We start from the raw sequence: 23,605 nt of genomic DNA, 5'->3' as shown, positions 1-23,605 counted from the left end.
CCGTTAGACTTCAGGTCTAAGTTTATCTTTGTGAGTAGGGCTATTACACTTCAGGCCTAAGTTTATCTTTGTGAGCAGGGCCGTTTAGACTTCAGGTCTAAGTTTATCTTTGTGAGGATGGCCATTAGACTTCAGGTCTACGTTTTCCTTTGTGAGTAGGGCCATTAGACCTCAGGTCTAAATGTATCTTTGTTATTCAGGCTCTCAGTTTTCTAATATGGGTTTACTACTTAGCGGGCTGACTTAAACATTGCGTGGTCTTTAGAAATAAATGAACTAAAATGAAACACTATCTCCACTCCTTCGCCCAAGTAATCATGCTTCCAGGCAAAGATGAGGAACAGCTGGGAGAGAAGGTGTTTCTTACTTTTGTTTCCAGGAGACGTGACTTCTGGGCAAGGCTGAGAGGGGCTTTGCTCAGGTAGGTAGATCAGGTTGTCAGGAGACTCTTCTGGTAAATGCAGTGGTTTACATCAACCAATGTGAGATGTGGATCGCTTAACCTTGACGGTGGGTACTGCCAGCCCTCCTGACCTTTCCTAGTATTTTAAATCCACCAAGAGGTGAATTCAGCACAAAGGGGAGACCTCAGTCTGCTAGGGGTGTCTCCTCTCTGGCCCGGGGTTCCTGTGGCCTGAGCTATACAATGATGGCTGGACTGGGTATTTATGGAGGTTTCAGAACAATCCTATAACCTTGATCAGTCCTAACACACAGATTACCACGGCCTGTTTTCTCAATTCTTGCATGGCGAGTGGCTGCTGAGCAGCATTGCTGGTGGGTACTGTCGTTAACCACAAGTGCTACAGGACCTCCAGCACCATTGGTTACTCAAGTACTCACTACACACAAGGGAAGCGTGTCGAGCAAGTAAGACTCACTCCAAGAGGTAGGAGCGGGTTTGGAACATGACACTTCCACAGAAAAGCAGTCTACTTAGGCTCTTACGGCTAAAGTCATCCAAGAGGGATGGTTAGAGCAAGCTTGATGGTGTTCGAAAGTCCATGTGGGAAATTGGTATTTTACTAAAGCAGCGTTTTTGGCACCTAGTTTAGAGGAGCAAATGCACTAGAGAGAGAAAGTTAATATAGTCTAATGGACCGCTGCCGAGGACTACCCTGGTTGTTAAAGGCCATGAACCTGAGTTACAGGCCAGATCCGCAGGGAGGGCCTATCCCCAGGGCGAGGGCCTTTAACAACCAGTATAGCCTGAGGTAGAAGAGCATCTAGACTATTAGAACACTCCATCCATTGAGGGTAGAATCTTCTAGATTAAAAGGGGAAGATATGAAGACAACATTGTAATGTTGGAGCTCCCAGCTTCAGCCATTGTAAACCTGAAGCTACTCATTGACTTCAGTGGAGCTCTCAGCTTTCCCATGTTCAAATCCATTGTCTCCAATGGAGCTCTCAGCATTCCAGTGTTCTAATCCATTGTCTCCAATGGAGCTCTCAGCATTCCAGTGTTCTAATCCATTGTCTTCAAAGGAGCTCTCAGCTTTCCCATGTTCTAATCCATTGTCTCCGATTGAGCTCTCAGCATTCCAGTGTTCTAATCCATTGTCTTCAATAGAGCTCCCAGCATTCTGACCTTCTCTTATGAATGTCACTTTGCACCAGTTTCTCAGCAGACACAGATACAGTGAAAAACATTTCTGAGAGTCTGAGTAGCGTTGGCTGAAAATCTTCTAAAATGCTCCATAAACACGTTAGATGGCCTCTATGTCACCCTAAAGCTGACTCCTCAAACTGAACAGGGGAGACCATACAAAACAAAAGGATGGATTTATGGTGCCAATGGACTGGTTTCAGAAAGTCTCAATGTCTTGTTAACATGACCAGCATTGCACAAGTGGTTCAGGTAGAGGTCGCTTCTGATGTGACCACTTTCTGTCTCAAATGGTATCTCCAGCCAACTGTTGGACATCTACTGGGCTGGAGCTGGCTTCCCACCCAAGGTTCATTCCTTGTATGTACTTTACTAAAGAGGTCGGTATCAAAAGCTGGCCAGCGGCATTTGGACTTTTGGTTGGCAAGAAATTCACTGGACCTGGGGAAACCATCCACAGTCACAGAGACGTACAGAGTGAAGGAGAAAAACCATTGTGTTCTTCTCTCACCAGAAACAGGGAGATGGCCAATGTAGGCAGCAGATATCGCAGCATGCTCTCGTGTCAGCTTATGTTACATTTTAGATGTTCGATGCGGTTATAGGTGCAGCAACAATGATAATTCCCTTCCATTAGAACCCAACACTTATGCCTCCGATGGCTCTTCTGGTGCCCGCTGCTCACGAATCAATCAGATGCATCAAATCCTGATCGAAATGGTTAATTATTCCAAAAGAACGTCTCACGCCAATGTAAGTACAGATTTCATCCAAATTTATTTTGTGTTTCATTCTTCAATAATTTTAAATCGATATTTTAATATTTTTGCATGAATTGTATTACCCAAGCCTAAAACAACCAAGGTTTTTTGAGTCCCAAGCTGGAGACCTCCTCCCAGAGGGCTTCCTTCATCCTTCATAATTTTTAATCATGTTATCATATCACTCTGCAAAACAAATGAAACAAACATTTGAGGTCATCTGCAGCACATCTGTTTCTAAAGTAATCATCTCATGGTCACCATGCCACAAAGGACATCTTCCTGGATCTGTAAGTCCCTCTTGTCATCCAGTTGGGTTCCCTGTCTCGTCGCTCGTGTCAGTGACCATGGTTGGCCATTCACAAGCTGTCCTGCCCACTCGACCCCGCGGGTTGATCGATCGTATCCATATCATCCCACTCCCAAGCTTGATATTGGACTTACAGTAGTTTCATAGAAATTAAATGAAGCAGGTCAAAGGCAGACATTGACCCAGAGTCCTCAGCTGAACAGTGTTGAGTCTTGTCTTTGAACCAGTAGCATTTGTTTGATGAAATGTGCGCCGACAGAGGAGCTGTGCAACTATTGAGCAAGAGTAGAATGAAATAAGACGCCATCTGAAGACCTCCAGGCCATATATATTAGAGGTGAGTGGAACTCGCAGACCTTCACTCCGTGGAATTCCGCGGTGTTGCATAAAAACTCTGCAAGCTCCTAAGGAGGAGAGATCTCGGAAACACTTGGATTTGCAGGTGACACCCGTGCAGCTGGTCTGGACTGAGAAAGCTCTCTGCAAAGAACTTAGGCTGAGTTACCAAGTTGGCCAGATGAATAAATGCCTTGTACCTAGAACGGGGTGCTTTACTTTGGTGAATGTAGGTAAACCTTCCTGGGGGCACAGAGTGTGCTAGTGGAGATGATCACAATTTAAAAGCTGATTTGTATACTGTATACATGTCATTCCTTCCCCCCAGACTGTCTGGCAATAAGTTTACTGATGCTGGCGAAGTGCAGGTGGGCTTGCTGACGAAGGAAGAGTTTTAACCAGATCAGGTATGTTCATCTTTCCTTTGCATCTCTCAAGTATGTCCTTTACGTATGTCATAGACAGGATACATGTTCTTTTACATAATTTGTGGACAGGGTACATGCATGTTCTTTTACATGCCATGGACAGGATGCTTGTATGTTCTTTTACATATGTTGTGGACAGGATACATATATGCTCTTTTACATATGTTGTGGACAGAATACATTTATGCTCTTTTACATATGTCGTGGACAGGATACATGTATGCTTGTGTACATATGTCGTGGACAGGATACATGCATGTTCTTTTACACATGTCATGGACAGGATACATATATGTTCTTTTTATGTACGTTGTGGACAGGATATATGTATGCTCTTTTACATATGTCGTGGATAGGATACATATATGTTCTTTTACATATGTCATGGACAGGATACATGTATGCTTGTTTACATATGTCATGGACAGGATACATATATGTTCTTTTACATATGTCGTGGACAGGATGCATATATGCTCTTTTACATATGTTGTGGACAGGATACATGTATGCTTGTTTACATATGTTGTGGACAGGATACATATATGTTCTTTTACATATGTCGTGGACAGGATACATGTATGCTTGTTTACATATGCCGTGGACAGGTTACATGTATGCTTGTTTACATATGTCATGGACAGGATACATGTATTCTCATTTACATATGTCGTGGACAGGATACATGTATGCTTGTTTACATATGTCATGGACAGGATACATATATGTTCTTTTACATATGTCGTGGACAGGATACATATATGCTCTTTTAAATATGTTGTGGACAGGATACATGTATGCTTGTTTACATATGTTGTGGACAGGATACATATATGTTCTTTTACATATGTCGTGGACAGGATACATGTATGCTCATTTACATATGTCGTGGACAGGATACATGTATGCTCGTTTACATATGTCGTGGACAGGATACATCCCTCATTTATATGCCGGACTCTGGAACAGACGCAGCTAGAGGTGAGCACAGGTCCACTTTTCAGGCCAGACTCTTGAGATGCAGAGAGTAGAAGTAAAAACTCAGGATGACGTGTCACCTATAGACCCAGCACCTGAAGACAGGTCGCTCTCAATAATGTACAACAATAACAGACACATGTAGATCTTTTGTCTCTAACAACTGAGGGTAAAATCTGGATTTTCCACTGTGTGAATCAGCCTCTGATTCTTGGGTGGTGTCTTGGCAGAGTACTGCAGTGGATGGGGGCAGTTGGGGTGGGGATGGGGGGTGTCAGATGTCCACCAGGAACCTCCCATTCATATTGAACACTACATTGGAGGAGACCTGTCATATCACACCAGCAAGGTCTACAGGCACCAGTTTTCTTTGGGCAGCCTGCCCATTCCAACCTGCATCGTGAGCCTGGGGGTGCTTTTTGCTATTTAAACAGGGCGGCGTCCCCGCTGCGCTGGACGAGTGAGGGACGCATCCGGGCCAAGAGCGGACCTGTCTGCGCCCGTCCGCATCCCTCGATCTTTGTTTTCCTGGGCGGCGCACTGCTGGTGCGTAGAGAACGGGCCCTGATTATTGCATATCGCCCTATGGGAAGAAGGAAAGCTGCTTGCTCTCCCAGAGTGACCCGATCAACACCCCCATAGACGGTATGCCCGAGAGAGCAGTGGGGATACTCTCTACAGAACGCCTCTCACTAGACAGTGACTTCAGAACTGAGGAGCGCCCCAGGGGAACAGCCAGCCAGCTGTTGTACAACCCCGTTTGTGGACATGTGGGCCCGATAGTGCAGATGTGACTGGATACTACATCTGGGCTGGAATCGTCACACTCTCCTACTCACGGTTAGAGTGCCCAGGTCTTAGAAGGAAGAAAACTGCTGGGAAAAGCCGTCTCCCTAACTGTACCAGTCAATTATTGGGCTCCAGTAGCCAAAAGTCAACTCTTCCGTCTAATCCGAGGCTACCCTGGTCATGGGCCTGACCTGCAGCCTCAGATAGATCTGCTCCAAGACCTGTCCTCGCAGGCCCCTGCTAGCCAGGATGATTTACTGCCTCAACTTCGGTTGGTTATGGCCAAGAACCTGCAGCCATTGCTGGACAGGCTTCACCCATTGCTGGACAGGCTTGCCCCATTGCTGGACAGGCTTGCCCCACTGCTGGCAAAGGCTTGTCCCGCTGCTGGACAGGCTTGCCCCATTGCTGGACAGGCTTGCCCCACTGCTGGACAGGCTTGCCCCACTGCTGGACAGGCTTGCCCCACTGCTGGACAGGCTTGCCCCATTGCTGGACAGGCTTGTCCCATTGCTGGATAGGCTTGCCCCACTGCTGGATAGACTTGCCCCACTGCTGGACAGGCTTGCCCCACTGCTGGACAGGCTTGCCCCATTGCTGGACAGGCTTGCCTCATTGCTGGACAGGCTTGCCCCATTGCTGGACAGGCTTGCCCCACTGCTGGAAAGGCTTGGCCGTATGGAAAGCCGGCTCACTGATATACCCATTGTGGGGCAGCCCAGTGTTAACTCTCACGGGCCCTATCCTGTGTGTTGGAACATGGTGAACCAGCCTAGCTCTGGCAATAACCCCGCAAGTGATGGAGCCATTCCAGCCTGGACTGGTCAGACAGGACCCGGCCCAGCTAACCCCCGAGGAGTGAAAGGGGCCAGTCTTCCAGCCCCTGCAGCTGCAGGCTAGCTCTACCTTTAGGGCACTCTCACCGACACCTGCTGTTTCAGCGCATAATTGTGCAAAACTGTGGGGACAATGTGAACCCCCTTACCTCGTGGTTATGATGGGTGTTCGTCCCTTGAAGGCAGAAGAAAGTGAATCCTGGGATCAGCTTCATAACAATATCATGCATTGGTTTAGCCGAAATAACTCTTGTAATTTGAATAACCACAATGAGATTGCAATGGCACTGAGGGTTAGTTAGGTGGGAAGACTTGTGAGGGGGGCTGTGTTGTGTTTCATAACCCTCATTTATGCCCATATTTCTACTCGGTTTGCTCCGAATTAGCGTTATTTTTTTATGCTAATTCAGTGCAAACCTAACTCCATCTTTATACAGAGTTATGGAGTTTGCATCAGTTTTTGCTTGCGGAAAACTACCTTGCGTCAAGGAGATGCAAGGTAGGCGTTCCCGGGCAAAAACCAATTCAATGGCTCTAGCGCCATATTTATCCTCCCGTGCTGAATTCACACACGAGAGAAGAAGGACCTTAAATAATGGCGCTAAGCCTGCTTAGCGCCATTATTTAACGCCTGGGTATGGGCAGGCATTAGGGGACCTGTGGGCCTTTTCCCATGGTCAGAGACCATGGAAACATCCCACAGGTGCCCTTCCCTGCCCCCAAGGTCACCCCCACCCACACCTGGAGGACACCTAAGGATGGGGGGACCCATCCCAGGTAAGTCCAGGTAAGTATTTTTTAATTTGTTTTCAAAGTGACATGGGGGGGGCTAACTTGAGCCCCTCTACATGCCACTGTGCCCAGTGGCCATGCCCAGGGAACATTTGTCCCTTGGGCATGGCCATTGGGCTGGGGGCATGACTCCTGTCTTCTCTAAGACAGGAGTCATGTCTATGGGGTTTGTGCGTAGATAGAATGGCGCTAATCAGGTTAGTGTCCGTTTTCTGACTCTAACCTGACTAGCGCCATTCTATCACGCAAAATCTCCATTTTCCCCTAAGACTCCCCCAACCGGTTAGCGTCAGGAATTTTGACGGTAACCGGGCCTTAGCGCCGCCTAGCAACAATCCATAAATATGACGCCCAGCAGGCGTCCAGGATTGGGACTAGCCGGCACTATACTTTTTGACACAAACCTGCGCTAGCGCAGGTTTGCATCACAAAGTATAACTATGGGTCTTAGTGCGCAGAATACTGGGTATGAAGGAGCAGAGTGGCTTTTATTGCGCAAGAATTTCTGTCCTTCACTTCGGTACTTTTCCAGTCGATCTTCCCAACTGTATCCAGGCCCTCGTTCACCTACATCTGCTGATCCATCCTCCCTGTTCCCTTGTGATAATAGATTTGTTAGTTCTGAATAATCTAGAGGATGTGGCGTGAGTAGCTAGTGAGCCGACTGTCTCGGTTAGACCAACCAGACAGGCTCCTTTTCTGTTTTACCTGGTGCCCCCACCCCCATCCTGGTACCCCACAAATTATGACAATATTATGTTCCATGAGACCTGGGGCATGTCATCCTTTTCTGTAGATGGTTATCAGTAACTTCACCCCTCCCACAGATCCCTCTGGAGTGGGTTAATGGCATCAGTGGTGGTCCTGCTCCTGGGTGTTTAGCAGGATGGGTGAATGGCGTCAGTGGTGGTCCTGCTCCTGGGGGTTTAGCAGGATAGGTGAATGGCGTCAGTGATGGTCCTGCTCCTGGGGTTTAGCAGGATGGGTGAATGGCGTCAGTGGTGGTCCTGCTCCTGGGGGTTTAGCAGGATGGGTTAATGGCATCAGTGGTGGTCCTGCTCCTGGGTGTTTAGCAGGATGGGTGAATGGCGTCAGTGGTGGTCCTGCTCCTGGGGGTTTAGCAGGATAGGTGAATGGCGTCAGTGATGGTCCTGCTCCTGGGGTTTAGCAGGATGGGTGAATGGCGTCAGTGGTGGTCCTGCTCCTGGGGGTTTAGCAGGATGGGTGAATGGCATCAGTGGTGTTCCTGCTTCTGGGGGTTTAGCAGGATGGGTGAATGGCGTCAGTGGTGGTCCTGCTTCTGGGGGTTTAGCAGGATGGGTGAATGGCGTCAGTGGTGGTCCTGCTCCTGGGGGTTTAGCAGGATGGGTGAATGGCGTCAGTGGTGGTCCTGCTCATGGGGTTTAGCAGGATGGGTGAATGGCGTCAGTGGTGGTCCTGCTTCTGGGGGTTCAGCAGGATGCGTGAATGGCGTCAGTGGTGGGTCTGCTCCTGGGGGTTTAGCAGGATGGGTGAATGGCGTCAGTGGTGGTCCTGCTCCTGGGGTTTAGCAGGATGGGTGAATGGCGTCAGTGGTGGTCCTGCTATGGGGGTTTAGCAGGATGGGTGAATGGCGTCAGTGGTGGTCCTGCTCCTGGGGTTTAGCAGGATGGGTGAATAGCGTCAGTGGTGGTCCTGCTCCTAGGGGTTTAGCAGGATGGGTGAATGGCGTCAGTGGTGGTCCTGCTATGGGGGTTTAGCAGGATGGGTGAATGGCATCAGTGATGGTCCTGCTCCTGGGAGTTTAGCAGGATGGGTGAATGGCGTCAGTGGTGGTCCTGCTCCTGGGGGTTTAGCAGGATGGGTGAATGGCGTCAGTGGTGGTCCTGCTCCTAGGGGTTTAGCAGGATGGGTGAATGGCGTCAGTGGTGGTCCTGCTCCTGGGGTTTAGCAGGATGGGTGAATGGCGTCAGTGGTGGTCCTGCTCCTGGGGGTTTAGCAGGATGGGTGAATGGCGTCAGTGGTGGTCCTGCTCCTGGGGTTTAGCAGGATGGGTGAATGGCGTCAGTGGTGGTCCTGCTCCTGGGGGTTTAGCAGGATGGGTGAATGGCGTCAGTGGTGGTCCTGCTCCTAGGGGTTTAGCAGGATGGGTGAATGGTGACAGTGGTGGTCCTCCTCCTAGGGGTTTAGCAGGATGGGTGAATGGCGTCAGTAGTTGTCCTGCTCCTGGGGGTTTAGCAGGATGGGTGAATGGCGACAGTGGTGGTCCTACTCCTGGGGGTTTAGCAGGATGGGTGAATGGCGTCAGTGGTGGTCCTGCTCCTGGGGTTTAGCAGGATGGGTGAATGGCGTCAGTGGTGGTCCTGCTCCTGGGGGTTTAGCAGGATGGGTGAATGGCGTCAGTGGTGGTCCTGCTCCTGGGGTTTAGCAGGATGGGTGAATGGCGTCAGTGGTGGTCCTGCTCCTGGGGGTTTAGCAGGATGGGTGAATGGCGTCAGTGGTGGTCCTGCTCCTAGGGGTTTAGCAGGATGGGTGAATGGTGACAGTGGTGGTCCTCCTCCTAGGGGTTTAGCAGGATGGGTGAATGGCGTCAGTAGTTGTCCTGCTCCTGGGGGTTTAGCAGGATGGGTGAATGGCGACAGTGGTGGTCCTACTCCTGGGGGTTTAGCAGGATGGGTGAATGGCATCAGTGGTGGTCCTGCTATGGGGGTTTAGCAGGATGGGTGAATGGCGTCAGTGGTGGGTCTGCTCCTGGGGGTTTAGCAGGATGGGTGAATGGCGTCAGTGGTGGTCCTGCTCCTGGGGTTTAGCAGGATGGGTGAATGGCGTCAGTGGTGGTCCTGCTATGGGGGTTTAGCAGGATGGGTGAATGGCGTCAGTGGTGGTCCTGCTCCTGGGGTTTAGCAGGATGGGTGAATAGCGTCAGTGGTGGTCCTGCTCCTAGGGGTTTAGCAGGATGGGTGAATGGCGTCAGTGGTGGTCCTGCTATGGGGGTTTAGCAGGATGGGTGAATGGCATCAGTGATGGTCCTGCTCCTGGGAGTTTAGCAGGATGGGTGAATGGCGTCAGTGGTGGTCCTGCTCCTGGGGGTTTAGCAGGATGGGTGAATGGCGTCAGTGGTGGTCCTGCTCCTAGGGGTTTAGCAGGATGGGTGAATGGCGTCAGTGGTGGTCCTGCTCCTGGGGTTTAGCAGGATGGGTGAATGGCGTCAGTGGTGGTCCTGCTCCTGGGGGTTTAGCAGGATGGGTGAATGGCGTCAGTGGTGGTCCTGCTCCTGGGGTTTAGCAGGATGGGTGAATGGCGTCAGTGGTGGTCCTGCTCCTGGGGGTTTAGCAGGATGGGTGAATGGCGTCAGTGGTGGTCCTGCTCCTAGGGGTTTAGCAGGATGGGTGAATGGCGTCAGTAGTGGTCCTGCTATGGGGGTTTAGCAGGATGGGTGAATGGCGTCAGTGGTGGTCCTGCTTCTGGGGGTTTAGCAGGATGGGTGAATGGCGTCAGTAGTGGTCCTGCTATGGGGGTTTAGCAGGATGGGTGAATGGTGTCAGTGGTGGTCCTGCTCCTGGGGTTTAGCAGGATGGGTGAATGGTGTCAGTGGTGGTCCTGCTCCTGGGGTTTAGCAGGATGGGTGAATGGCGTCAGTAGTGGTGCTGCTCCTGGGGGTTTAGCAGGATGAGTTAATGGCGTCAGTGGTGGTCCTGCTCCTGGGGGTTTAGCAGGATGGGTGAATGGCGTCAGTGGTGGTCCTGCTCCTGGGGATTTAGCAGGATGTGTGAATGGCGTCAGTGGTGGTCCTGCTCCTAGGGGTTTAGCAGGATGGGTGAATGGCGTCAGTGGTGGTCCTGCTCCTAGGGGTTTAGCAGGATGGGTGAATGGCGTCAGTGGTGGTCCTGCTCCTAGGGGTTTAGCAGGATGGGTGAATGGCGTCAGTGGTGGTCCTGCTCCTTGGGGTTTAGCAGGATGGGTTAATGGCATCAGTGGTGGTCCTGCTCCTGGGGGTTTAGCAGGATGGGTGAATGGCGTCAGTGGTGGTCCTGCTCCTGGGGTTTAGCAGGATGGGTGAATGGCGTCAGTGGTGGGTCTGCTCCTGGGGGTTTAGCAGGATGGGTGAATGCCATCAAAGGTGGTCCTACTTCTGGGGGTTTAGCAGGATGGGTGAATGGCGTCAGTGGTGGTCCTGCTCCTGGGGGTTTAGCAGGATGGGTGAATGGTGACAGTGGTGGTCCTGCTCCTGGGGTTTAGCAGGATGGGTGAATGGCGTCAGTGGTGGTCCTGCTCCTGGGGGTTTAGCAGGATGGGTGAATGGCGTCAGTGGTGGTCCTGCTCCTGGGGGTTTAGCAGGATGGGTGAATGGCGTCATTGGTGGTCCTGCTCCTGGGGTTTGGCAGGATGTGTGAATGGCGACAGTGGTGGTCCTGCTCCTGGGGGTTTAGCAGGATGGGTGAATGGCGTAAGTGGTGGTCCTGCTCCTGGGGGTTTAGCAGGATGGGTGAATGGCATCAGTGGTGGTCCTGCTATGGGGGTTTAGCAGGATGGGTGAATGGCGTAAGTGGTGGTCCTGCTCCTGGGGGTTTAGCAGGATGGGTGAATGGCGTCAGTGGTGGTCCTGCTCCTGGGGTTTAGCAGGATGGGTGAATGGCGTCAGTGGTGGTCCTGCCTCTGGGGGTTTAGCAGGATGGGTGAATGGCGTCAGTGGTGGTCCTGCTCCTAGGGGTTTAGCAGGATGGGTGAATGGCGTCAGTGGTGGTCCTGCTCCTAGGGGTTTAGCAGGATGGGTGAATGGCGTCAGTGGTGGTCCTGCTCCTAGGGGTTTAGCAGGATGGGTGAATGGCGTCAGTGGTGGTCCTGCTCCTAGGGGTTTAGCAGGATGGGTTAATGGCGTCAGTGGTGGTCCTGCTCCTGGGGGTTTAGCAGGATGGGTGAATGGCGTCAGTGGTGGTCCTGCTCCTGGAGGTTTAGCAGGATGGATTAATGGCGTCAGTGGTGGTCCTGCTCCTGGGGGTTTAGCAGGATGGGTTAATGGCATCAGTGGTGGTCCTGCTCCTTGGGGTTTAGCAGGATGGGTTAATGGCATCAGTGGTGGTCCTGCTCCTGGGGGTTTAGCAGGATGGGTGAATGGCGTCAGTGGTGGTCCTGCTCCTGGGGTTTAGCAGGATGGGTGAATGGCGTCAGTGGTGGGTCTGCTCCTGGGGGTTTAGCAGGATGGGTGAATGCCATCAAAGGTGGTCCTACTTCTGGGGGTTTAGCAGGATGGGTTAATGGCATCAGTGGTGGTCCTGCTCCTTGGGGTTTAGCAGGATGGGTTAATGGCATCAGTGGTGGTCCTGCTCCTGGGGGTTTAGCAGGATGGGTGAATGGCGTCAGTGGTGGGTCTGCTCCTGGGGTTTAGCAGGATGGGTGAATGGCGACAGTGGTGGTCCTGCTCCTGGGGGTTTAGCAGGATGGGTGAATGGCGTCAGTAGTGGTCCTGCTCCTGGGGGTTTAGCAGGATGGGTGAATGGCGTCAGTGGTGGTCCTGCTCCTGGGGTTTAGCAGGATGGGTGAATGGCGTCAGTGGTGGTCCTGCTCCTGGGGTTTAGCAGGATGGGTGAATGGCGTCAGTGGTGGTCCTGCTCCTGGGGTTTAGCAGGATGGGTGAATGGCATCAGTGGTGGTCCTGCTCCTTGGGGTTTAGCAGGATGGGTGAATGGCGTAAGTGGTGGTCCTGCTCCTGGGGGTTTAGCAGGATGGGTGAATGGCATCAGTGGTGGTCCTGCTATGGGGGTTTAGCAGGATGGGTGAATGGCGTCAGTGGTGGTCCTGCTCCTGGGGGTTTAGCAGGATGGGTGAATGGCGTCAGTGGTGGTCCTGCTCCTGGGGGTTTAGCAGGATGGGTGAATGGCGACAGTGGTGGTCCTGCTCCTGGGGGTTTAGCAGGATGGGTGAATGGCGTCAGTGGTGGTCCTCCTCCTAGGGGTTTAGCAGGATGGGTGAATGGCGTCAGTAGTTGTCCTGCTCCTGGGGGTTTAGCAGGATGGGTGAATGGCGACAGTGGTGGTCCTACTCCTGGGGGTTTAGCAGGATGGGTGAATGGCATCAGTGGTGGTCCTGCTATGGGGGTTTAGCAGGATGGGTGAATGGCGTCAGTGGTGGTCCTGCTCCTGGGGGTTTAGCAGGATGGGTGAATGGCGTAAGTGGTGGTCCTGCTCCTGGGGGTTTAGCAGGATGGGTGAATGGTGACAGTGGTGGTCCTGCTCCTGGGGTTTAGCAGGATTGGTGAATGACATCAAAGGTGGTCCTACTCCTGGGGGTTTAGCAGGATGGGTTAATAGCATCAGTGGTGGTCATGCTTGGGTTTTTGACTCTCCCAGCAGTGACTTCCAAGTTATATTAGTAAAGGCCCATATTTATATATACTTGGCCATTTTTATAACAATGATTTTGTTAACTTTCCCAACCCTTAATTGTCTGCACTGTTTGATTACATTAATAATCTAATTCAGTGGTTCCCAACCTGTGGTCCGGGGATCCCTGGGGGTCCGCGACTGCTTAGAAAATAAAAAAATATTTACAGATTAGGTCCCCAGCTTTCAGTAACGACTCAGTGGGGGGTTCCCAGATTCCAATAATGATTCAGTGGGGGTCCCTGGGTTCCATTGATGATAAAGTGGGGCTCCACAGAACTCAAAAGGTTGGGAACCACTGATCTAATTATTGAGAGAGGCTTTTTCCTGCCGGCTTATTTATCGGTGCTCGGTGGGAGTTTTTAATATCAAGCTGCCCGCACTGAGTGAGGCTGTATATGACACTGCACCCCATTCACACTCCCTGACCCCCAGAGCACTGAACGTGGTAGCCCATGGAGCACCACGTGATCTGCGCAACATCATGGAAGTCGCTGGAGTGTCATTTGAGGAAGAGTTTACCTACAGGCTAGGGGTACCCCTCAGTGATCGATTCCACTGTTATTATGTGTGGCATGGTGGATACTGTGGTGTCAGGGTCAGCAATGAAGACTGACTGGCAATCACAACCCTTTGGAAGCAGTATTTCTAATGTCCCCCAGGGAGAAACCAAGGGCATTTATTGGTGCCAAGTGTGCCCAACCTACAGCTGAGAATCTTAGGCTTGCGTGGCAGCTGCGTGAGCCAGCTAGGTTCTTTAATCTAGTTGTCCGCAACAACCGTAAACTAGTCTCGCATAGGAGGACATGGCCTCGCTAGTTACGGAGGCTTTTGCTGGGCTCTGTTTAAACATTAGGAAAGCGCTACGGAAACCTTTTCGGCCCTTGGCATACTCTCCATGGTGGTTCAACCGTGAGTGATCTCTAGCCAATCAGCATTTGCGCCAGGCCCTGGTAGCCAAACCCAGAGACCCCGCAGCTGGGAGACTAGCAGGAGGCATCATAAGGAAGTCACCAGGTTGCGATGGCGCGAGGTACTAGTCCACCCTGGGAGGAGTTAGCGCAGGCGGCCTCTATCAAAGATAGGAAGTCACACAGAGCTGCGGCCTAAGGGTAAGGACTCGAGGTCTGCTTCTTGTCTCATTACCAGCTCCACCTGGGAGGACCATTTTTCTAGCTTCTTCAAAGCCCCTGTCAGCGAGGTTGAGTTTGCCGTCGACCCTGTCTCAGTTAATGATTTTAAGATTAGTCTACATGAGGTGACTACCGCTCTCAATCACAGTGTTAGTGGCAAGGCCCCTGGTCCCGATGGGGCCCCTGTTGATATTTTTAGGTATAACAGATTTTTGGGTGCCTTCGCTAACTAATGTTTGTATAAACCTGCCTCATGCGCCTCTTCCCCCCTCTTGGTCTACATCAGTCATAGTGTTGATATTTAAGAAGGGAGACTGTTCCTCTCCGGGATCGTATAGACTGGTCTCCCTGATTGTCTTGACGGTAACATTTTGGGAAGGGCTGTTATAACAGAGTCAGGGATTGGATCCAAAAAGAGGCAGATCATACCTGTGTTATTATGAGTTTCGGAGTAAATTGGGTACCATAGAACAGTGCTTGAATCTGAACCTAGTGTTGGGGAACTACACCATCGCCAAGAAAATGCAGTTACATTTAGCGTTCATGGATCTGTCCTCGCCATTTGACTGCATTAATAGGTCAGAGTCATGGAACATGCTCATTGTACTGGGGATGGATCCTGTTCTTGTACAGTTTCTTGCTTATCTGCACATCGATGAGAAGGCGAGAATACAGATCAGTGATCAAGGGGAGGTCTCAGGGGATCTTTGTGTCGCCCGTGGTGTCTGTCAAGGATGTGTATTAGCGCCCTTACTGTTTTTAATTGTATATCAATGGGCTTCACCCACAGTTGACTAAAGTCACGCGGGACGTACCCATAATTAATGGTGCATCATTACCTTCCCTTCTGTACCTGGATGATGCTGCAGGCTTTGTGCCTTTTGGTGAATCTACCCTAGATTTTGTGTACCAACTTTTGCAAATCAGGTATCGTGGCATGTGGCCCCAAACATTCTCAGTTTACCAGCCTCGCCATAGGAACTGCTAAGCTAGCACCTTCTTACCTTGGGGGTCACTTTTTCATCTACAGGGACTTGGGTTCCCAACATCTTGCAGCATAGAGTAAAACTCTTGCCTGCTATATGCTCTATGTGTAGTCTGTCCCAGCCGTGGGGAGGTGGCGCGTTGGGACTCCTGCTCCAAATTTACAAATCTCAGTGCACTTCGATTGTGCTACATAGGGCGGAAGTTTGGGGCAAACACAGCGGGAGGAAAATCGGTTCTGTAGGTGGCTATTGCCATCTCCGATTTCTTCCGCTAGTTTTATTTGCCACAAAGAACTAAGTTTGAATTTTGGGAAAGATCTTATGAGTGTGGGACCTGTTTTGCTGTGCTTATCTATATGGAAGAATGAGCAAGGGAGGCTGTCCAGAGGTATCATTGTTGACTGTCTATCCTGTGAGAAAAACATGTTTATTCCATGGTTGGCATATGTTAAATCTGCTCTTCATATGATTAGTATGGCGAAGGCTTTTCAGAAGCCCGGTTTTTGTGCCACTCTTTGTAAGAAGCAGGTTAGTCGTGCACTTTATTACAACACCTCTCAGCAGCGTCCCTCTGGGGAAGCTAAGAAGGCCAGTGTGGCTAGGTACCTGCACGACTTTCCTTCTCATGGTATCTTCAACACTGGGAGCCATCTCTGTTGTTTCGATTTGGGGAAGGCTCGGTAAAGTTTCTGTTGAGTTTCCCTGTAGAGTTCTCGCAGCACTTAGGAGATGCTCTCTGGCCGTGTGATGGCACCTCATGCCAGTCAATGCTGCATTTTATTTTTTCTTGCAAATTTTACAATAGCTATACTAAGATGTTTTTAGTTCTGTTTTTAAAGAAGAGATACTGTAATATTAGACAGGCGGAAATCGCGTACTTATCAGTTTTTATTGCAACTTTCCGATTGTGATACTGTATTACATGTGGGCTTGTTTATAAAAACAGCAGTGAAAGCAAGCAGGACAATGTTAAGTGGTTTGGAATTACCACTCAGAGGATGTGGTAAATGTGTGTGGTAAATGTGGGAGATTCACCCGGTTAAGCAGTGTCAATGAGGTCTCTTGCAGGGAAGTAACCTAAAGCTCTGTGTGTACTTTACAATGACAATACAGACAGAGCATTCTGAAACCTTCCATAAAATAACCCGAGTTTCAAAGAACTGAAAACTAGAATGAAAAATACTCTGATGAGCCAGAGTTATGCATTCAGGGATCAGCCCAGGGTTGAGGGCTCACAAGTGTCTTCAAGGTGCCCTGCATCCTTGGACAGTTCACCTGTAGCCCTGCTCCCAGTGTCTCAGCCACTGTTGCTTTGTTTTTTTTTTTGCAAGTTATGAGTCTTTTTTTTCTTTCAAGCCTGGTTCTGGTTTCTATGTTAAACTTTCTCTTCTCTCTCTTCAGATTTGCAGATTTTAATGGCGGTGACTCATTGCTCATGATGAACAACAGCTAACTTTGAAAAAACTTCAGCTCTACACTGAAGAAGAAGAAATCAGATTTACTGGTTTTATTGGGATCTGCATGATACTTAAAACATAAAAAACTTGACATGGACTGGGCAGGACCTTCGTGCTGCTTAAGGTGGTTCTCCGACCCTGCGGTATAATGCGTCTCACCCTAAGAGCGCAAACCCTACACTTGATACCAGGAACCATGAGACGAGGAGCTTGATTCTGCTTCTGAGAGTTTCTTCAAATGAACCCCAGGACAAACAGGGTACAAAACAGATAAGGGTGTGGCCGGTGCTGACCTTCACCTTAGAGTGAAAGAGACGGAAGGGTCCCCTTCACCCCTATCCACCACCAGTGGTCATGGTTTCGATGGAAGACTGCAACGGAGATCTACACGCTTCTCAAAATATTCCTTACGACTACTATATTTCCTACTGGCCTTTAATACTGAGTTAAATAATTCTTTGGAGAGTTTAAACATTTGAAAAAGGAGTGGTATAAAAGTAAAAAATCTACAGTAAAATCTGCATTTTGTTTCTGGTAGTCATTTGGACAGACTAGTCCTTACGGAAGCAAGCAGGTGTTTTTGGCTCCCATCACCTCCTTTGTTTCCCCAGCATTGTGGAGTGGTGTTCTGTTTATATTGTTCCCCTCCATTTATCTATTATAGTTCACCTTTCATTTAGCTCCTTACTACCTAGTTCAGATGTTAGTGCGCTTTATGGATGGAAGTACAAGTAGAGAGATGGCTCTCTTACACCAACTCTCCACCTGAAGTGGTTCGAACATTGATCCATGCAGGAGAGATGGATCTCTTACACTAACTCTCCACGTGAGAGGTGGATCGAAGATTGATCAGCGCAGGAGAGATGGATCTCTTACACTAACTCTCCACCTGAGAGGTGGATCGAAGATTGATCAACGCAGGAGAGATGGATCTCTTACACAAACTCTCCACCTGAGAGGTGGTTCGAACATTGATCAACGCAGGAGAGATGGATCTCTTACACTGACTCTCCACCTAAGAGGTAGTTCGAACACTGATCAACTCAGGAGAGATGGATCTTTCCACTGACTCTCCACCTGAGAGGTGGTTCAAACATGGATCAACTCAGGAGAGATGGATCTCTTACACTGACTCTCCACCGATCTCTTCCACTGACTCTCCACCTGAGAGGTGGTTAAACATTGATCAACTCAGGAGAGATGGGTGAAGGCAGAGGCAGCCATGTGGGCTACACTTGTGTTTTTTTAAAACATTATGGGGCTCATTGCGAATTTGTCGGGCCAAAGAGGCCGCCTGCCAAAGTCCAGCGCCAGGATGACTGCCAATGCGGCCGTCCCCCTGCGGGCCCTATTATGAGTTTCTCGTTGGGCCGGCAGGGTCTGACCAGCAGGAAACTCACCACAATATTGACAATGGCTCGTAATCGAGCTGGGTGCAATGCTGCGGGGCATCAGGTGCGACAGCACCCATCGCGCTTTTCACTGCCCGTAATTCGGGCAGTGAAAAGTGCAACAAGGCTGTCCATGGGGGCCCCTGCACTGCCCATGCCAAGTGCCCCCAGTGCCCCCTGTCTGCCAGCCTTTGCATGGCGGTCCGACTGCCGAGTTATGACGGGTTATGATCGCCGAGACCGCAAGGCTGTCGACTGGTAGTAACCTGGCGGTCTTAAGACCACCACACTCGTAAAGAGGGCCAATGTCCTAAGTTGCAGGGGAATGCTGTGTTCAGTCAAGTCACTCTCAGCATTATTTTTGGCTGGGTCACTGCTCTTGTCTGTAATAGCACATTATAGCAGAGTATGGTATTATAAAATATATTTTTGTAAAATATAACGTAGACATTTTCTGTCGAATAAAGGTATTTTTCATGTTTTTGACCCAACTACTTAAAACAAGCTAATGCAAATTATCATTGCACATTTATAAAACCATCTAGAGCTTACAATTAACTGATGCTAATCATTTGTACATTTCTTATTCATTCACAAAATCATTTCAACTGACTTAACATTTTCAGGTTTCATACAGAAATGAATTACTGTGGTAAACAAGAACGTTTGATAACAATCCAGGAACTGACAGCAACAGGACCCTGATATGCTCTTAGACCAGCAGCGAAGTACACGTAGTTTCAAAGGTTACCCTGAGAGACGGCTCACTGGTCCACATGTCCTTCAGTACAGCCTTGTAGACGTAGTTTCAAAGGTTACCCTGAGAGACGGCTCACTGGTCAGCATGTCCGTCAGTACAGCCATGTAGATGTAGTTTCAAAGGTTACCCTGAGAGACGGCTCACTGGTCCGCATGTCCGTCAGTACAGCCATGTAGATGTAGTTTCAAAGGTTACCCTGAGAGACGGCTCACTGGTCCGCATGTCCGTCAGTACAGCCATGTAAATGTAGTTTCAAAGGTTACCCTGAGAGACGGCTCACTGGCCCGCATGTCCTTCAGTACAGCCATGTAAATATAGTTGAGTCATTTACACTGAAAGATGAAATGCTGCTCTACATTTTCTCCAGTACAGCCATGTAAACGTAGTTTATTAGTGTACATTTAAACATGAGATGTTGCTCTACATGTCCTTCAGTACAACTATGTAAACTTTGTTTCAAAGGTTACCATGAGAGAGAACTCACTGGTCTACATGTCTCCAGTACAGCGATGTAAACGTAGTTTAGTACTGTACATTTAAAGATAAAATGTTCCTCTACGTTTCCTTCAGTACAGCCATGTAAATGTAGTTTAACAGGTTACGTTTAAAGATGACCACCCCTCAACCATTTACATAAGTAAAATGCTTTATGCATTGTTTAGCAGATGTGGTTGAAAGATGATTCACCAATCTACATTTACTTTAGTTCATCAGTGTAAATGTATTTTAGAAAATTATGTTGAAAGCTGACCCGCCTGTCTACGGTCGCAAATCTGTATTTACTTTAGTGTAGCGATGTACCCACAATTTAGCAGTTTACATTGAAAGACAGCGTTCCCCACTACCATTTACTTCAGTAAAGTGATGCAAGCGTAGTTTAGCAGTTCACATTGAAAGATGGCCTTTCACTCGATCATTTATGTAAACGTAGTTTAGCAGGTTACATTGAAAGATGAACCGACCCTCATCCTTTTTTTCATTTCTGTGATGGAACTTTTCGCCTTCCCCCATCACCTGCCTGCCCATCAAATAGCTGCTTTGAGTATTTTTCCTGTAACCTGAAAGACAGATGATATTTGAACAGGTTAAGATAGAGAGACAGTAACTGGGTCACTTTATTACACTTGTAAAATTGCTATTAATTACAAAGAATATTTGTTACCTGTACCACCTTCTAGAATATAATAAACATACATTTGTGTCTCAGAGGTGGTGGTTAAATATAGAGACTAGCGGGCGTGATTCACAAAGACTTTACACTGGTGCAAAGTGCTGCAAAATGGGGCAAAGGTTTCTAAGGGTATTTCTGTGCAAAAGCAAGTTTGCAGTGTAAAGGTGCCCTTTCTTGAGCGAAGATAGCACTTTGAGCTGCCTTTCACTAAAGGGGCCACTCAAGTGGGCCTTGGGTGTTACAGTCCCAGCACACATAGTTTTTCAAAGCCCTAAGAGGATAGTTAGACCAGGCTACCCATGGAAAAAAAAAAAAAAAATGCCTCCTTGAAGCAGATGCCAACAAGAAGAAATGTTTTTCTTGCTCCAAACATTCAATATGTATGTGTGATGAACTGTGCCTTACACATACAATGTGTTCAATGTTTCAGAACATGTCTAGGCAGAGGACTTTGTATATGCTTCCACTACAAAGATTATGCCAGATTGCACACTGTCTTCGTTACATGGTGCAAAGGTTGAGCATGGCGCTAGGCAGCCTTAAAGAGCACCAGTGCAGGTGAGGACGGCGGTACTTTTAACCGCTTGGGTGCCTGGGACAAGCTGGGCTCGCCCTCGGCCACGGTTGCCGTGTGCTGAGGACGAGCCCAGCTCGTCCTGCACCCGGTGTAGGAAAGTACCATCTTGCCTGGCATGTTACCCCCATATTTCACTGTATATATGTTGTTTTAGTGTATGTGTCACTGGGACCCTGCCAGCCAGGGCCCCAGTGCTCATAAGTGTGCCCTGTATGTGTTACCTGTGTTATGACTGTCTCACTGAGGCTCTGCTATCCAGAACCTCAGTGGTTATGCTCTCTCATTTCTTTCCAAATTGTCACTAACAGGCTAGTGACCAATTTCACCAATTCACATTGGCATACTGGAACACCCTTATAATTCCCTAGTATATGGTACTGAGGTACCCAGGGTATTGGGGTTCCAGGAGATCCCTATGGGCTGCAGCATTTCTTGTGCCACCCATAGGGAGATCTGACAATTCTTACACAGGCCTGCCAGTGCAGCCTGAGTGAAATAACGCCCACGTTATTTCACAGCCATTTACCACTGCACTTAAGTAACTTATAAGTCACCTATATGTCTAACCTTTACCTGGTAAAGGTTGGGTGCTAAGTTACTTAGTGTGTGGGCACCCTGGCACTAGCCAAGGTGCTCCCACATTGTTCAGGGCAAATTCCCCGGACTTTGTGAGTGTGGGGACACCATTACACGCGTGCACTATACATATGTCACGACATATGTATAGCGTCACAATGGTAACTCCGAACATGGCCATGTAACATGTCTAGGATCATGGAATTGTCACCCCAATGCCATTCTGGCATTGGGGAGACAATTCCATGATCCCCCGAGTCTCTAGCTCATACCCGGGTACTGCCAAACTACCTTTCCCGGGGTTTCACTGCAGCTGCTGCTGCTGCCAACCCCTCAGACAGGCTTCTGCCCTCCTGGGGTCCAGCCAGGCTTGGCCCAGGAAGGCAGAACAAAGGACTTCCTCAGAGAGAGGGTGTTACACCCTCTCCCTTTGGAAAAAGGTGTCAGGGCTGGGGAGGAGTAGCCTCCCCCAGCCTCTGGAAATGCTTTGATGGGCACAGATGGTGCCCATCTCTGCATAAGCCAGTCTGCACCGGTTCAGGGATCCCTCAGCCCTGCTCTGGCGCGAAACTGGACAAAGGAAAGGGGAGTGACCACTCCCCTGACCTGCACCTCCCCTGGGAGGTGCCCAGAGCTCCTCCAGTGTGCTCCAGACCTCTGCCATCTTGGAAACAGAGGTGCTGTTGGCACACTGGACTGCTCTGAGTGGCCAGTGCCAGCAGGTGACGTCAGAGACTCCTTCTGATAGGCTCCTTCAGGTGTTGCTAGCCTATCCTCTCTCCTAAGTAGCCAAACCTCCTTTTCTGGCTATTTAGGGACTCTGCTTTGGGGAATTCCTTAGATAACGAATGCAAGAGTTCCTCTGCATCTCTCTCTTCACCTTCTGCCAAGGAATCGACTGCTGACCGCGCTGGAAGCCTGCAAAACTGCAACAAAGTAGCAAAGACGACTACTGCGACCTTGTAACGCTGATCCTGCCGCCTTCTCGACTGTTTTCCTGGTGGTGCATGCTGTGGGGGTAGTCTGCCTCCTCTCTGCACTAGAAGCTCCGAAGAAATCTCCCGTGGGTCGACGGAATCTTCCCCCTGCAACCGCAGGCACCAAAGAACTGCATCACCGGTCCTTTGGGTCTCCTCTCAGCACGACGAGCGAGGTCCCTTGAACTCAGCAACTCTGTCCATGTGACTCCCACAGTCCAGTGACTCTTTAGTCCAAGTTTGGTGGAGGTAAGTCCTTGCCTCCCCACGCTAGACTGCATTGCTGGGAACTGAGTGTTTTGCAGCTACTCCGGCTCCTGTGCACTCTTCGAGGATTTCCTTTGTGCACAGCCGAGCCTGGGTCCCCGGCACTCTAACCTGCATTGCACAACCTCCTGAGCTGTCCTCCGGCGTCGTGGGACTCTCTTGTGCAACTTCGGGTGAGCACCGATTCACTCCACTTCGTAGTGCCTGTTCCTGCACTTCTGCGGGTGCTGCTTGCTTCTGAGTGGGCTCTTTGTCTTGCTGGACACCCCCTCTGTCTCCTCACGCAATTGGCGACATCCTGGTCCCTCCTGGGCCACAGCAGCATCCAAAAACCCTAACCGCGAGCTTTGCAGCTAGCAAGGCTTGTTTGCGGTCTTTCTGCGGGAAAACACTTCTGCACGACTCTTCATGACGTGGGACATCCATCCTCCGAAGGGGAAGTTTCTAGCCCTTGTCTTTCTTGCAGAATCCATAGCTTCTACCATCCGGTGGCAGCTTCTTTGCACCCACAGCTGGCATTTCCTGGGCATCTGCCCACTCCCGACTTGATCGTGACTTTTGGACTTGGTCCCCTTGTTCCACAGGTACTCTCGTCTGGAAATCCATTGTTGTTGCATTGCTGGTGTTGGTCTTTCCTGCAGAATTCCCCTATCACGACTTCTGTGCTCTTTGGGGAACTTAGGTGCACTTTGCACCCACTTTTCAGGGTCTTGGGGTGGGCTATTGTTCTAACCCTCACTGTTTTCTTACAGTCCCAGCGACCCTCTACAAGGTCACATAGGTTTGGGGTCCATTCGTGGTTCGCATTCCACTTCTAGAGTATATGGTTTGTGTTGCCCCTATCCCTATGTGCCCCCATTGCATTATTTTGTGACTATACATTGTTTGCACTGTTTTCTATTGCTATTACTGCATATTTTGGTATTGTGTACATATATCTTGTGTATATTTTCTATCCTCATATTGAGGGTACTCACTGAGATTCTTTGGCATATTGTCATAAAAATAAAGTACCTTTATTTTTAGTATATCTGTGTATTGTGTTTTCTTATGATATTGTGCAAGTGACACTAGTGGTACTGTAGGAGCTTCACTTGTCTCCTAGTTCAGCC

General features: G+C 49.4%; 2 protein-coding genes across 10 annotated transcripts in view; one reads left to right on the top strand and one right to left on the bottom strand.

The window, feature by feature from the left end:
* The window catches only part of LOC138295284 (NACHT, LRR and PYD domains-containing protein 12-like), a 73,867-nt gene extending 56,574 nt beyond the window's left edge, over positions 1 to 17,293 (top strand). For 3 of the 4 annotated variants that reach the window (XM_069233484.1, XM_069233483.1, XM_069233482.1), the window contains exons 12-13: positions 3,345 to 3,423; positions 16,719 to 17,293. In XM_069233484.1, the coding sequence (XP_069089585.1) occupies positions 3,345 to 3,414 (70 nt within the window). In that variant the 3' untranslated portion in view covers positions 3,415 to 3,423; positions 16,719 to 17,293. The remainder of the gene's footprint in view (positions 1 to 3,344; positions 3,424 to 16,718) is intronic. The other variant, XM_069233485.1, reaches the window with a different exon arrangement.
* Positions 16,188 to 23,605, bottom strand: part of LOC138295285 (NACHT, LRR and PYD domains-containing protein 12-like) — a 157,018-nt gene continuing 149,600 nt past the window's right edge. For 5 of the 6 annotated variants that reach the window (XM_069233486.1, XM_069233488.1, XM_069233490.1 and 2 more), the window contains one exon: positions 18,737 to 19,983. The gene's annotated coding sequence lies outside the window, so the exon portion shown is untranslated. Of the gene's footprint in view, positions 19,984 to 23,605 lie in introns of all 6 variants that reach the window. The other variant, XM_069233489.1, reaches the window with a different exon arrangement.

This window comes from Pleurodeles waltl, chromosome 5 (genome assembly GCF_031143425.1).
Source record: "Pleurodeles waltl isolate 20211129_DDA chromosome 5, aPleWal1.hap1.20221129, whole genome shotgun sequence".
NCBI classification, from domain to species: domain Eukaryota; kingdom Metazoa; phylum Chordata; class Amphibia; order Caudata; family Salamandridae; genus Pleurodeles; species Pleurodeles waltl.
The sequence above is the reverse complement of the archived record's forward strand: the minus strand, read 5'-3'. Positions and strand labels throughout refer to the sequence as shown.